The 16,120-nt window shown below is 42.0% G+C and overlaps 1 protein-coding gene across 8 annotated transcripts in view; it reads right to left on the bottom strand.

Moving 5' to 3' along the window:
• The window catches only part of pbx4 (pre-B-cell leukemia transcription factor 4), a 530,484-nt gene that overhangs the window by 52,626 nt on the left and 461,738 nt on the right, over nt 1-16,120 (bottom strand). For all 8 annotated transcript variants that reach the window (XM_072491215.1, XM_072491216.1, XM_072491222.1 and 5 more), the window contains one exon: nt 6,374-6,533. In XM_072491215.1, coding sequence (XP_072347316.1) covers nt 6,374-6,533 — 160 coding nt within the window. The remainder of the gene's footprint in view (nt 1-6,373; nt 6,534-16,120) is intronic.

Raw genomic sequence — 16,120 nt, 5'->3', positions numbered from 1 at the left:
CATCAATATCTGGTGTTGGAGAAAATGCATTCACCATCAATATCTGGCGTTGAAGAAGATGCATTCACCATCAATATCTGGTGTTGGAGAAGATGCATTCCCCATCAATATCTGGTGTTGAAGAAGATGCATTCACCATCGATATCAGGTATTGAAGATGCATTCCCCATCGATATCTGGTGTTGAAGATGCATTCCCCATCAATATCTGGTGTTGAAGATGCTTTCACCATCGATATCTGGTGTTGAAGATGCATTCCCCATCAATATCTGGTATTGAAGAAGATGCATTCACCATCAATATCTGGTGTTGAAGATGCATTCCCCATCAATATCTGGTATTGAAGATGCATTTCCCATCAATATCTGGTGTTGGAGAAGATGCATTCACCATCAATATCTGGTGTTGAAGAAGATGCATTCACCATCAATATCTGGTGTTGGAGATGATGCATTCCCCATGAATATCTGGTGTTGGAGAACATGCATTCCCCATGAATATCTGGTATTGAAGAAAATGCATACCCCATCAATATCTGGTGTTGGAGATGATGCATTCCCCATCAAAATCTGGTATTGCAGATGCATTCCCCATCAATATCTGGTGTTGGAGATGATGCATTCCCCATCAAAATCTGGTATTGCAGATGCATTCCCCATCAATATCTGGTGTTGGAGATGATGCATTCCCCATCAATATCTGGTGTTGAAGAAGATGCATTCCCCATCAATATCTGGTATTGAAGAAGATGCATTCCCCATCAACATCTGGTATTGAAGATGCATTCCCCATCAATATCTGGTATTGAAGAAGATGCATTCCCCATCAACATCTGGTATTGAAGATGCATTCCCCATCAATATCTGGTATTGAAGAAGATGCATTCCCCATCAATATCTGGTATTGAAGATGCATTCCCCATCAATATCTGGTATTGAAGAAGATGCATTCTCCATCAATATCTGGTGTTGAAGAAGATGCATTCCTCATCAATATCTGGTGTTGAAGAAGATGCATTCCCCATCAATATCTGGTATTGAAGATGCATTCCCCATCAATATCTGGTGTTGAAGAAGATGCATTCTCCACCAATATCTGGTGTTGAAGAAGATGCATTCCCCATCAATATCTGGTATTGAAGATGCATTCCCCATCAATATCTGGTGTTGGAGATGATGCATTCCCCATCAATATCTGGTGTTGAAGAAGATGCATTCCCCATCAATATCTGGTATTGAAGATGCATTCCCCATCAATATCTGGTGTTGAAGAAGATGCATTCCCCATCAATATCTGGTGTTGAAGAAGATGCATTCCCCATCAATATCTGGTGTTGAAGAAGATGCATTCCCCATCAATATCTGGTGTTGAAGAAGATGCATTCTCCACCAATATCTGGTATTGAAGATGCATTCCCCATCAATATGTGGTATTGAAGATGCATTCCCCATCAATATTTGGTGTTGGAGATGATGCATTCCCCATCATTATTTGGTGTTAGAGAAGATGCATTCCCCATCAATATCTGGTGTTGAAGAAGATGCATTCCCCATCAATATCTGGTATTGAAGATGCATTCCCCATCAATATCTGGTGTTGGAGATGATGCATTCCCTATCAATATCTGGTATTGAAGATGCATTCCCCATCAATATCTGGTGTTGGAGATGATGCATTCCCTATCAATATCTGGTATTGAAGATGCATTCCCCATCAATATCTGGTATTGAAGATGCATTCCCCATCAATATCTGGTGTTGGAGATGATGCATTCCCTATCAATATCTGGTATTGAAGATGCATTCCCCATCAATATCTGGTATTGAAGATGCATTCCCCATCAATATCTGGTGTTGGAGATGATGCATTCCCTATCAATATCTGGTATTGAAGATGCATTCCCCATCAATATCTGGTATTGAAGATGCATTCCCCATCAATATCTGGTGTTGGTGATGATGCATTCCCCATCAGTATCTGGTATTGAAGATGATGCATTCCCCATCAATATCTGGTATTGAAGATGATGCATTCCCCATCAATATCTGGTATTGAAGATGCATTCCCCATCAATATCTGGTGTTGGAGATGATGCATTCCCCATCAATATCTGGTATTGAAGATGCATTCCCCATCAATATCTGGTGTTGAAGAAGGTACATTCCCCATCAATATCTGGTATTGAAGATGCATTCCCCATCAATATCTGGTGTTGGAGATGATGCATTCCCCATCAATATCTGGTATTGAAGATGCATTCCCCATCAATATCTGGTGTTGAAGATGCATTCCCCATCAATATCTGGTGTTGAAGAAGATGCATTCTCCATCAATATCTGGTATTGAAGATGCATTCCCCATCAATATCTGGTGTTGGAGATGGTGCATTCCCCATCAATATCTGGTGTTGAAGAAGATGCATTCCCCATCAATATCTGGTGTCGGGGAAGATGCATTCCCCATGAATATCTGGTGTTGAAGAAGATGCATTCCCCATCAATATCTGGTATTGAAGATGCATTCCCCATTAATATCTGGTATTGAAGATGCATTCACCATCAATATCTGGTGAAGAAGAAGATGCATTCCCCATCAATATCTGGTGTTGAAGAAGATGCATTCCCCATCAATATCTGGTATTGAAGATGCATTCCCCATCAATATCTGGTGTTGGAGATGATGCATTCCCCATCAGTATCTGGTGTTGGAGAAGATGCATTCCCCATCAATATCTGGTATTGAAGATGCATTCCCCATCAATATCTGGTATTGAAGATGATGCATTCCCCATCAATATCTGGTATTGAAGATGCATTCCCCATCAATATCTGGTGTTGGAGATGATGCATTCCCCATCAATATCTGGTATTGAAGATGCATTCCCCATCAATATCTGGTGTTGAGGAAGGTGCATTTTCCATCAATATCTGGTGTTGGGGAAGATGCATTCCCCATCAATATCTGGTATTGAAGATGATGCATTCCCCATCAATATCTGGTATTGAAGATGATGCATTCCCCATCAATATCTGGTATTGAAGATGCATTCCCCATCAATATCTGGTATTGAAGATGCATTCCCCATCAATATCTGGTGTTGGAGATGATGCATTCCCCATCAATATCTGGTATTGAAGATGCATTCCCCATCAATACCTGGTGTTGAGGAAGGTGCATTCCCCATCAATATCTGGTATTGAAGATGCATTCCCCATCAATATCTGGTGTTGAAGATGCATTCCCCATCAATATCTGGTATTGAAGATGCATTCCCCATCAATATCTGGTGTTGAAGAAGATGCATTCTCCATCAATATCTGGTATTGAAGATGCATTCCCCATCAATATCTGGTGTTGAAGAAGGTACATTCCCCATCAATATCTGGTATTGAAGATGCATTCCCCATCAATATCTGGTGTTGGAGATGATGCATTCCCCATCAATATCTGGTATTGAAGATGCATTCCCCATCAATACCTGGTGTTGAGGAAGGTGCATTCCCCATCAATATCTGGTATTGAAGATGCATTCCCCAACAATATCTGGTGTTGAAGATGCATTCCCCATCAATATCTGGTATTGAAGATGCATTCCCCATCAATATCTGGTGTTGAAGAAGATGCATTCTCCATCAATATCTGGTATTGAAGATGCATTCCCCATCAATATCTGGTGTTGAAGAAGGTACATTCCCCATCAATATCTGGTATTGAAGATGCATTCCCCATTAATATCTGGTGTTGGAGATGGTGCATTCCCCATCAATATCTGGTGTTGAAGAAGATGCATTCCCCATCAATATCTGGTGTCGGGGAAGATGCATTCCCCATGAATATCTGGTATTGAAGAAAATGCATTCCCCATCAATATCTGGTGTTGGGAAGATGCCTTCCCCATCAATATCTGGTGTTGGGAAGATGCATTCCCCATCAATATCTGGTGTTGGGGAAGATGCATTCCCCATCGATATCTGGTGTTGGGGAAGATGAATTCCCCATCAATATCTGGTGTTGGGGAAGATACATTCCCCATCAATGTCTGGTGTTTTAGAAGATGCATTCCTCATCAATATCTGGTATTAAAGATGATGCATTCCCCATCAATATCTGGTGTCACACCGTTTTTTATAAATTTAGAGTACCCAATTTATTTTTTCCAATTAAGGGGCAATTTAGCGTGGCCAATCCACCCATCCTGCACATTTTTGGGTTGTGGGGGCGAAATCCACGCAAACACGTGGAGAGTGCGCAAACTCCACACGGACAGTGACCCAGAGCCGTGATCTGATGTCACACTGACCAAATTAAACACTGTCCACTCAGTAAGAAACAAGAGTGAACATGAAATCCCAGTTGGACCAACGGCAAAAGGCAACTGTTCCGCATTCCTGTGAGGTGCATGGCTTTTTATTGCTGGGCAAAAATAAAAATATTGATGTGCTGAACAGTATATGAAGCGTTGTAGAGATGTCGTGCACTATATTGTAACTTCTGGCTGCATTCCTCAGGAGAGGCATTATCTGGTGCAGATGCACCAAAGAGTACACACAGCAAGGGCCAACTTGAGGGAACTAAAATATGTCCTGCCTCCACTGTCATGTCGTTAAGACATTATTTGAATTGTGTGATAAAATCTTGAATATAGTGCACGGCTGGGTAAACCTATATCCAATTCAACTATTTGGTACATTCTGGAAGTTTGTGGGGTAGGGGTGGTAGGGATGGTTTTATTTTCTGCTTCCTACTCCTCTCCGACATTACAAACAATTACCATATTACTTGTGATATCATAGCATTGATTTCACGGATTACAGAACTAAATTTTGTACTTCATTTTCCTTTCAAAGCCAATTCAGTCAGAAGTTTAAGAGATGATTACACTTGTTCCAAGGCAGTTCTCAGACAGAAAATCCCCTCAACGTTCCCTTGCACTGCCCAGCCCAATTACCTCCCTTCTACCAGTCACTGAGTCAGTGGGAAAGGCTTCAAGGTCACCTCTAAATTTGAGTTTCAAAGTGAAATCAGAAATAAAAACAAAACAAAAACGTACTCAGATTCAGAGGAATGCATACTTCACGTGCTTGACTTTACATGAACATATGGTGACTCTATTTTTATACTGACCAGGCTTGTTGGTGTACATGATCATTTGTGGTCACCAGGCAGTGTAATGAATATACTCATTTCATAACCAGAAATTAAGCTAATGGCTTAATTTATAACAACTTTATTTCTGTGCCTACTATTGTGTGGGATAAATATAGCACACCAATCAAATCGGGAGCTGTGGATTAAGCAAATATCATTTTTCTCTAAATAAATTTAAAGTGCCCAATTCGGGGTTTTTTTCAATTAAGAGGCAATTTAGCGTGGTCAATCCACCTACCCTGCACATCTTTGGGCTGTGGGGGTGAGACCCACGCAGACATGGGGAGAATGTGCAAACTCCACACGGACAGTGACCCGGGGCCAGGATCAAACCCGGATCCTCGGTGCCTTGAGGCAGCAGTGCTAATCACTGCACCACCGTAAGCAAGTATAAATGTACTCATGAGTTACATGTAGTACGAGCCCAAACATCTTCACAATACCACACAATAAGTTCTTCTTGTATGCTTCGATTGGAAAATATTATTTTAAATGTGTTTTTGGAGGGGGGGGGCGGGCAGTAGTAGCTCTCAAGGTAGCAGGTTAGGTTAGGTGGATTGGCCATGCTAAATTGCTGCTTAGTGTCCAAAGATGTGCAAATTAGTTGGATTGGCCATGATCAATGCACCAGGTTACGGGGATAGAGCAGGGGAGTGGGCCTAGATAAGAGTGTTCTTTTAGAGGGTCGGTGCAGATTCGATGGGCCCAATGGCCTCCTTCTGTACTGTCGGGATTCCATTTTCTGGATTGTCAAGAGCTTTAATGTGGGGTAAATATCGGCTATTCTGTGGACCATCTCAGCAGATACCCCGAGGAACATTGCTCTCATTTGTAATGGTGTGCCACTGGACAGATGAAGATCAGTCTGCAAATTCTGATGACACCAACATTACGACATGTTATGAGGTATACGACATGTTAAGAGAAGCCAACCAATCGCCGAATTTAACAAGCAAATAATTTCATTTAGATCATGAATAACGTAACTCAAAAAACGAACAGGATTTAATTAGAATTATGCACTGTAATTAATACTTACTTCCAAATATAACTGTCCTTCAACGACAAATAAGATCATTTGAAATCTGACACTCCGTTTGAATGACATTCTTTGAACAAATGGTGTTTTTTCTTGTAACTGAATGTTGGAATATTTCAGCAGCTGATTCCACAAATAGCACTCTGCCTCTCTGCGTGTATACATGCAAGACTCAGGGAGGCTTACCTGAATTGGGTGTGGACGGGGAATTTGCCTGACTCCCTTGGTGGGCCACCACAGTTGTGGCGTCTGCTGCCGTTTTGGCCGCATAAAGGTTGGCCTCTTCCTGGAATTTGCCGATGTTTTTCTTATACCTGATTCGCTTATTACCAAACCAATTCGACACCTGTTGTTTGAAAGATGAGGTAAATTAATGAAAGACATTCAATGAATCAAATTAAAGGCAGAGCAAATTAGCAGGTAGCGCAACCCCAGATCTTACAATGAAAAGGAGGAGCTCTCCAAGATGGGGACAAAAGGGCAGTCTTCACATGCTTTCACCCAGTCACAGATTTTTTTGTTTTTGTTTTGGTAACAGTAAGGATTGAATTTACGCAACTTCATTCCAAATTACACCTGCGTGGACAGAAGGAGATCAGATATAAAGAGCAGAGTGATGGAAGTGAAATTCTGAAGCCATTTTGGGAAGTAAGCAAAGGCCCAAATAAAAGGATATTGAGATTTGAGGGTGAAAACGAATGCGTAAAGTTTAGCTCCCAATAGGGGATCTGAAGTAGCTGTGGAGGGGTAAGGACAAGGTGCAGTGCAGAGAAATAATCAACATTGCAAGACCTGCTTAAATGCAATAAATGCGTAATTGTCGTGCAAGTAGGGTGGAGACATCCATCAAGTTTCTCATGGGACCCACTGTCCAACTTATATAGCATCAAATGAGGCTCAACTTGGTACTAGATTCAAATAGATATCCAAATTCAAAGAACAGAAAAACAAATCTTGCCGTTGTATAGCACTTTTGAATCAATAGGTTATGGGATCCAGAGATTTGAGTACAAAATCAAAGCTATCGCTGCAGTGTAGTTCTGTGGGAGTGCTACATAGTACAATGCTTCAGGTGAGACATAAACCAAGGTCCCATCTAACTATTACGAAAATCTGGGCCGTTTTCTTGGTGACCTCTTCAGTACTTATCCCTCAACCAATATCACTAAACTAAATATCTATTCATTTACCTAATTTCTGCTTGTGGGATATTCCTGCGTGCAAATTGGCTGTTGTATTTCCTTATGTTGCAGCAGGGACCACATTTCAGGAAAATAATTCATGGCTGTAAAATGTTTTAAGATATCTTGAGAACATCAAAGGCAGTTTTTATCAATACCAATTATATATTATGACTGTGAACTGAATTTAGGGGGTTTAATTTCAAAGGTTGCAGATGACACAAGGCTTGGAAATGTAATAATTTTTAATAATAATCTTTATTGTCACAAGTAGGCTTACAATAATACAGCAATGAAATTACTGGGAAAAGCACCTGGTTGCCACACTCAGGCGCCTGTTCGGGTACACAGAGGGAGAATTCAGAATGTCCAATTCACTGAAGAGCACATCTTTCAGGACTTGTGGGAGGAAACTGGAACATCCAGAGGAAACCCACGCAGACACGGGGAGAATGTGCAGACTCCGCGCAGACAATGAACCAAGCCGGGAATCGAACCTGGGACCCTGGTGCTGTGAAGCAATAATGCTAACCACTATGCTGCCCAGGTAGTCCACTGAAGAGGATAATAACAATTTTCAGCTGGTATTGACTGGTGAAATGAGCAGATGCATGACAGATAACATTTCACGCACTGTCGTGACATTTTAAGAGTTAAAATGATGAGATGTAATCTAAACCAAATGGTACAATCATGAAGTGGGTGCATGAAAAGAGACTTTGCACACACAAAAGTGACAGGACAAGTTGATAATGCTGTTGAAAAAGTATAAAGAATCTGCGATAACCAAAATATGCCAGGCTGTGCTATATCTTCAAAAATCTTAGGCCTCGGCTAGATTATTGTATTATATGCTGGACACCACACTTTAGAAACAATGTCAAGGCCTTGGAGAGAATGCAGAAGTGGTTCACCAGATAGGTGCCAGGCATGAGGAACATCGAATATATGGGAAGACTAGAGAAGCTGGGGTAATTGCCCTTAAAGCAGGGCGGTTTAAGAGATATTTAACTGAGGTGTTCCAAATTATACTGGGTTTTGATAAGTGTCGCGGCAGTGGAGAGGAGAATTGTTTGCACTCAGTGAACTGTTATCATAGGAAATGCACAGCCTGAATAAGCAGGGTAATAAGCAACAACTTTTTAAAAGGGAATTGGATCTGTAGCATAGAAGGAAAACATTGCAGAGGTATGGGGAAGGAGCTGGGACGTGTTTAAATGGTAATTAGAGAGTTGCACATGTACAATGGGCTGAATGGCCTTTTTCTGTGCCATGTGAATCCATCTGAATTCATATTCTTTCTTTCTTCCTTATTTAAGGAGGTGCAAACTCTTAAAATTATTTGTTTACCTGCCCTCCTGAAAAATGAGAGAAAAAGGAATTTGCATTTAGAAAGTGCCTTTTATAACCACAGGACACACCATTCACACCAATGAAGTACTTGCACCGTACATTTTGTACTAAGCCCAGTTTACAGTCTGTGCACTGTCGTTCAGCAAAGTCCAACCTTTATGGATGATGCTCCTGATTGTATCCAGTTCTCAACAATATCCAGATTAACTCCATCACCAATCCAGCTGCACACACATTGGCTGATCCTCCTGTCTCTCGCTGGACTTCATTTATAGTACTGTTTAATGCTACCTGTATCCCCTCTTATTGATAAACTCTACAGAAAAGTACAAGTAGATCCCACTGATCACGTTAGTCACTATTTGCAGTTTGCTCGTTCATTGTCATTGTCCACTCATTTCACTTAAACCATTACCAATAGCATGGCCCTCACCTTCTCTCCATTATAAAGGAGCTGTCTTCTAACAGATGGTACCGTACCTTAAGGTTTTTACAAGTGACATATCATAAAATTCTGAAATCTCTAACAACGTTTTTCCCAGATTCCTAGAGTAAATTTCAGTCGCAAAGCTGCAATAAAATGAATGTTGTTCTCAGCAGCTATCGATTTGCCAGTTTCCAAGAGTCTTTCTTTTGTATGGATTTAGACTGCAACAGCAGCGTGGAAGGTGAAATTTACAAAGATAGATGTTGTACTAATCTTTGTTCTCTGCAGTCATTATGTTTCATCCTATCGCCAAGTACGCTGATCTGGAAAATATAAACTTAAGCGTTTCTCCTTACAAGACACATGCAAAGGGCAGAGATGATTTTAACTTGACCAGTTAACATTCATTTTACTGACTAGTGAATGGAATCTGCCCTTCAGAACGAGGGCTTAAAAAATGGTTTCTTTCAATTGTCCATATTGTAAGCGAACAGGTTGCAATTTCATTCTTAGCAAATTTAATAGAACTACAGCTTTTAGTATGGAAGTAAACATAGTGATTTAGTATAGTGAAATTCCAAAAAAGATATTCAAATTTTATTTGATTTAAACAACTGGTTTTAAAGAAAATTATGTTGTGGACTTATACAGTAAATATGAATGTACTGTAGACTAAAGGGCATTTTAAACAGCTCACCATATTTCTGCCAATTTGTACATACATGGTATTAAACCCCAATTCCCATCTATAAACCTTTGTTCCTTTTGTCACAATTTTCTGTTAACCATTTTGCAATTGCTGTGTCAATATTTCCAAATTCATTTTTTCTATATCAACTGTCATGGTGTAGTGTGGGCTCTAGCTATGATTATGCACTTTCCAAGATGGATTTGAGGTCTCCCAGCTCTGTCATGGAATACTGGAGCTCAGGGGAAGACTGGTTCTATATTGCTTACAGTGTCATAGAATCATAGAATTTACAGTGCAGAAGGAGGCCATGAGTCTGACCGCCCCTTGGTAAGAGCACCCTACCCAAGCCCACACCTCCACCCTATCCCCGTAACCCCACCCAACTTTTTTGGACACGAAGGACAATTTAGTGTGGCCACTCCACCTAACCTGCACATCTTTAGACCTTGGGAGGAAACCGGAGCACCCGGAGGAAACCCACGCAGGCACCGGGAGAACGTGCAGACTCCGCACCGACAGTGGCCCAAGCTGGGAATCGAACGTGGGACCCTAATGCTGTGAAGCAACTGTGCTAACCACTATGCTCCGGGCTGCCCGTGTCATGGTCTTGCAAGTAAATAAAACCCAGGGTGGATCAATTGACTGCTGGCAATGCTATAGACAAATTGTAGACAGCACAAATTTTCTGAAACCATATTCCTTCTAAGGCACACACTTTGAAAAGATTCTTAAATCAGAGAATCTAAATAAAGATCTACCCTGCAGAGACCAGCGGCAAACCTATCAAGAGAAGAGGTCTCATATTATTTTCTATGATAAAAAAAATGTGTGCGCTAATAGAGGGAGGCAACCTTTGCGGCCCAATCTTTAATGTTAAGAAAACTTTCCTTGCTAGTGAAGGAAATACAAGGTGCAGCATTTCTACTCAGATGGTTGGTATCTATTCTGAAGCAGGATGGCAATTCTAAATTCTGTCTCATAGGCCCGAGTGCTAGTTTATTACAATCAAAATATTGTGCCCCACGTATCAAGACAGAGATATACTCTCCCCAAATGAGAATCTGAGAGGCAGATGTGTTAAAGTTGATTCAAAGTGAATTTCTGCTAAATTCTGTTCTCATGAAGGGACAAATCTGTTTTAGACCCTGTATCCTGCTCATTGAAAGGCCAAAGGAGCCACTCTTATTTTAGTTGTTAGCTGCCCTGGTGCAAATGGAAGGCATTCCCAGTTCTGTTTTTTTCTTAATTTTCCAATCCACAAAATCTGACTTCTGTGCAAATTACTGATAAAGAGATGCATCCACTAATCTAATATTGTTCCAAGTTAAGTACTTAGTTGAAAACAAATAAACGGTCATACTTGGCCCCCAATTAAAGAATTTTGTTAGTTGTCTGAATGCCAGCATTTTTTCATTCACACGATAACCTTCCTCCTGATTTACTTTACCTCCTCACATCCTCTTAGGTATCATACAAGTCTCGCTTTGTTGCCCTTAACTGGTCAAAACAGCCAGGTTTTTTTGAGCAAACCATAAAGATCCAAGCAGACCTGTCTCTTGACAACCCAAGAGGGCCGACCATATTAGTCATGTAATTTTGTTATTCAATCATGCAACAGATTGAAAAATGCTCCTTGGAGTCTGCAACATCTGGCACGGACTACCAGGCTATTGAACAATCCAGGCCCATTAGCCACTGTGTCATTCCATTACTTACTATGTCCTGTAAAATACAAAATTGAATGTTTTCACTATTTCTATTCCGAACAATCCAGTCACCGTGCCCAAGCTGGGCAATAATGGATCGTCGAACAGAGACTCCCAGGACCAACGTGTAATTTTCAGCTGTATGATAAGTGGAATGGAAACAAGAAACAAGAATAAAGAGAATGCAAAATTTACCACCAAGTTCAATATAGGAGTGATCCTGTTCTTTCGTACAAGACAGCCGAGCAGTCAAAAGCTGCTCAGAGCAATCCTAGACAACAAATAAGGTAAGAGGCAGAGGCAAACTAAAAGAAAGAGCATAAATGCAAGCGAAAGTGGGAATTCCGTGAACTGGGAAAGCCCCCGAAAAAGGGGTACAATGAGAATAACATCAGTCGGAAAAAGGGAATACAAAAAAAAACTTGGAGATATCAAACTAAAAGCAAATATTCTCATAACTCCCCTCCAAGTCACTCACCACCCTGACTTGGAAATATATCGGCCATTCCTTCATTATTACTAAGTCAAAATTCTGAAACTCCCTCCCTAACGGCACAGCAGGTGTACCTACACCACGCGGACTCCAGCGATTCAAGAAGGCAACTAACTCATCACCATCTTCACAAGGGTAATTAGGGATGGGCAATAAATGTTGGCCTAGCCAGCGACGCCCACATCCCAAAAGTGAATTTTAAACCAATTAAGAGGAAGAGTGAGGTAAATAAAATATAATAGATAACAGAAAATAGCAGACTTAATAAATAAATACTTTTTTTTTTTAAATGATCTACGGGACGTGAGCGTTGCTGGCTGGGCCAGCCGTTATCTCCACGATGGAGGAACAGGACAAAACACCAGAGGTACAAAGAAATCCTAAAATAAGTCAAGGAGAAGATTTAATATAAACTTAGAAAAAGGCAGTTGAGAAAACCATGACATTTATGATAGATCTTCAGGACCTGATAGCTTCCACTTTAGAATTTAAAGTAAGTGAGAGTGAGGAAGTTGTCTATTCATTAGTTGTAATTTTCCAAAGCCCTTCAAGTTTCAGGAATTTGGGCTGCAAAGTTAAAAATAACACTGGTTTATTTCATATGGGAGGGAGGCAGAATTCAGGTATCTACTGGTTTGCCACTATCATTTTTTATTGGAATCTACCATCAGGGACAACGTAACTGATAGAAATATCAATCATTTAAAGAAAGTCAGCATAGACTTTTTTCAGGTAGATCGAATACGAGTAATCACGTTGAATGTTTCGAGGACGGGGTTAGGGGTGCGTCTTTGGATATTGCCTTTATGGGCTTTCAATTGATAAGATTCGACACGAGAGATTAAGAGCAAAAACGAAAACGCATGGAATTGAAGGTAACTTTGTGGCATCTTTTGGCAATTGGTTAGGAGACAGAGGCTAGGGGATAAAGGGACTGTCCTCTCATTAGCAAAATGTGACATGTGGTTTGCTGCTGGGATCTATACTAGGGCCTCAGATTTCTGTCATGTCTGATGAAGAAACAGAGTGCACATGCACGTCTGCAGATGACATTTGTCATGTGAGAGTACCTTTAAGAAATGGGTGTTTATAAATGGGTATGTATATAAATATCTGTAGTGGGTGTACCTTTAAGAAATGGGTGTTTATTACTGCAGTGATGTCAGAGAGTGGGTGGAGCTGGGCTGTCTGTCAGCTTTTTACTTTCGTTTTTGAGCAGGCTGCAGTGTGTGTTTTAGTTTCGTTTTCAGAGCTGGATAGCTGCAGTCACAGCCAGAAGATGTATGAATCTCTCTCTGTAATCTAAAGACTGTAAATCGATCCTGGTGATTTAAAACGAATAACAGTAGTGACTTTAACCTGATGTGCTTCTGGTAAACCGTGTTTTAAGTCTTATGGATGTTAAAAGGAAAGCTTAAACGATTACTTAGTGTTGTATTCTTTGGGGGTTGTATTTGAATCAATGGTTGCTAAGATGTTCACTGTATGTTTTAAAAAGGTTAACTTGAGTTCATAGAATAAACATTGTTTTGCTTTAAAAAATACTTTTCCATTTCTGCTGTACCACACCTGTAGAGTGGGCCGTGTGCTCCCCATACCACAATCTATTAAAAGTTGTGGGTCAGGTGAACTCCATGATACACTTTGGGGTTCCTTAAACTCTGGCCCATAACAAATTGGGGGCTCGAGGGGGATAAAAGTCTATCGATTGGATTGGCTTTGTGAACTTAAAGACAGTGAGTGGTGAGCATATTGTGGTTGCTTATCAGGTGTGGTATTATAGTTTAAGTGGGGAGTGTGTTGTGGACAATGGCTCTTTCAGAGGCTCAGAAGTTTTTGGAGGTGGAGACGGTCACACGCAGTACCTTACGGACAGAGACTAAAAGCAGACTGTTAGATTTGGCAAAAACATTGCAATTAACATTACCTGACAAACTGCGAAAAGATGAGGTAATTATGGCGGCGGCTAAGCATTTAAAGTTGCCCGAGATAGAGTTTGACTCATTGGAAATGGCAAAACATTCAGTTACAACTTAAACAAATGGAACATGAGAAAGAATTAAAGCAGCTTGAATATGAAAGAGATAGAGAGGAAAAAGAATGAGAAAGGGAGATACAGATCAGGGAAAAAGATAAAGAGAGTGAGTTTGAACTTCAGAAAATGGCCATGAAACATGACAGTCAGTTAAAATTGGCAGGCATAAAGGGAAACGTACAGTTGGATGATAGTGGTGAGGACAGTGAGAAAGAGTGTCATAGTCGAAGGCTTGGTGGGGATCTATTTAAATATGTCCAAGCATTGCCAAGGGTTGACGAGAAGGAAATGGAAGCCTTTTTCATTTCATTTGAGAAGGTAGCTAAACAAATGAAATGGCGGGACTTCCGGTTGCAGCTGTGCAGAGCTAGGTCACACGTTCGGCAGCTCCTGCTAAAAACGGACTTTTGTGCTCTTTTTAGGGGCCGCAACAGCGCTTGTTCGATGTTTCCCGGTGTGGGAAGGGGACAGCAACATTCCCCCGATAGTGGATGGAGTGGACCAGGAGTGGGGCGATTAAAGCGGCGGTGAAGGTGGAGGCGCACGAGGCGCTCCACAAGAAATGGCAGGCGAGGTTTGAGGAGATGGAGAACTGGTCGAGGCGGAAAAACCTGCGGATCCTGGGTCTCCCGGAGGGGCTGGAGGGATCGGACGTGGGGGCCTACGTGGTCACCATGCTGAATTCGCTGATGGGAGCGGGGGCCTTTCAGGGGCCCTTGGAGCTGGAGGGAGCCCACCGAGTGCTGGTGAGGAGGCCCAAGCCCAGCGAGCCACCGCGGGCGGTGCTGGTGCGGTTCCACCGGTTCGCTGATCGGGAGTGTGTGCTAAGGTGGGCCAAGAAGGAGCGGAGCAGCAGGTGGGAGAAAAGGGAGGTTCTGATCTACCAAGATTGGAGCGCGGAGGTGGCGAAGAAGACGGCTGGTTACAACCGGATCGTGTTTTCCGGGTCCTTAAGAGGGAGGGGGAGAAGCCCCAAGTCGTGGTCCACATTGGCACAAACGACATAGGTAGGAAAGAGGACAAGGATGTCAGGCAGGCTTTCAGGGAGCTAGGATGGAAGCTCAGAACGAGAACAAACAGAGTTGTTATCTCTGGGTTGTTGCCCGTGCCACGTGATAATGAGATGAGGAATAGGGAGAGAGAGCAATTAAACACGTGGCTACAGGGATGGTGCAGGCGGGATGGATTCAGATTTCTGGATAACTGGGGCTCTTTCTGGAGAAGGTGGGACCTCTTCAAACAGGATGGTCTACATCTGAACCTGAGGGGCACAAATATCCTTGGGGGGGGGGGGGGCGGGGGGGGAGATTTGTTAGTGCTCTTTGGGGGGGTTTAAACTAATGCAGCAGGGGCATGGGAACCTGGATTGTAGTTTTAGGGTACGGGAGAATGAGAGTATAGAGGTCAGGAGCACAGATTTGACTTTGCAGGAGGGGGCCAGTGTTCAGGTAGGTGGTTTGAAGTGTGTCTACTTCAATGCCAGGAGTATACAAAATAAGGTAGGGGAACTGGCAGCATGGGTTGGTACCTGGGACTTCGATGTTGTGGCCATTTCGGAGACATGGAGAGAGCAGGGACAGGAATGGATGTTGCAGGTTCCGGGGTTTAGGTGTTTTAGTAAGCTCAGAGAAGGAGGCAAAAGAGGGGGAGGTGTGGCGCTGCTAGTCAAGAGCAGTATTACGGTGGCGGAGAGGATGCTAGATGGGGACTCTTCTTCCGAGGTAGTATGGGCTGAGGTTAGAAACAGGAAAGGAGAGGTCACCCTGTTGGGAGTTTTCTATAGGCCTCCAAATAGTTCTTGGGATGTAGAGGAAAGGATGGCGAAGATGATTCTGGATAAGAGCGAAAGTAACAGGGTAGTTATTATGGGAGACTTTAACTTTCCAAATATTGACTGGAAAAGATATAGTTCGAGTACATTAGATGGGTCGTTTTTTTACAATGTGTGCAGGAGGATTTCCTGACACAATATGTTGACAGGCCAACAAGAGGCGAGGCCACTTTGGATTTGGTTTTGGGTAATGAACCAGGCCAGGTGTTGGATTTG

This window comes from Scyliorhinus torazame, chromosome 27, assembly GCF_047496885.1.
Source record: "Scyliorhinus torazame isolate Kashiwa2021f chromosome 27, sScyTor2.1, whole genome shotgun sequence".
Classification (NCBI taxonomy): Eukaryota; Metazoa; Chordata; class Chondrichthyes; order Carcharhiniformes; family Scyliorhinidae; genus Scyliorhinus; species Scyliorhinus torazame.
This window is presented reverse-complemented; position numbering and strand designations above follow the sequence as displayed.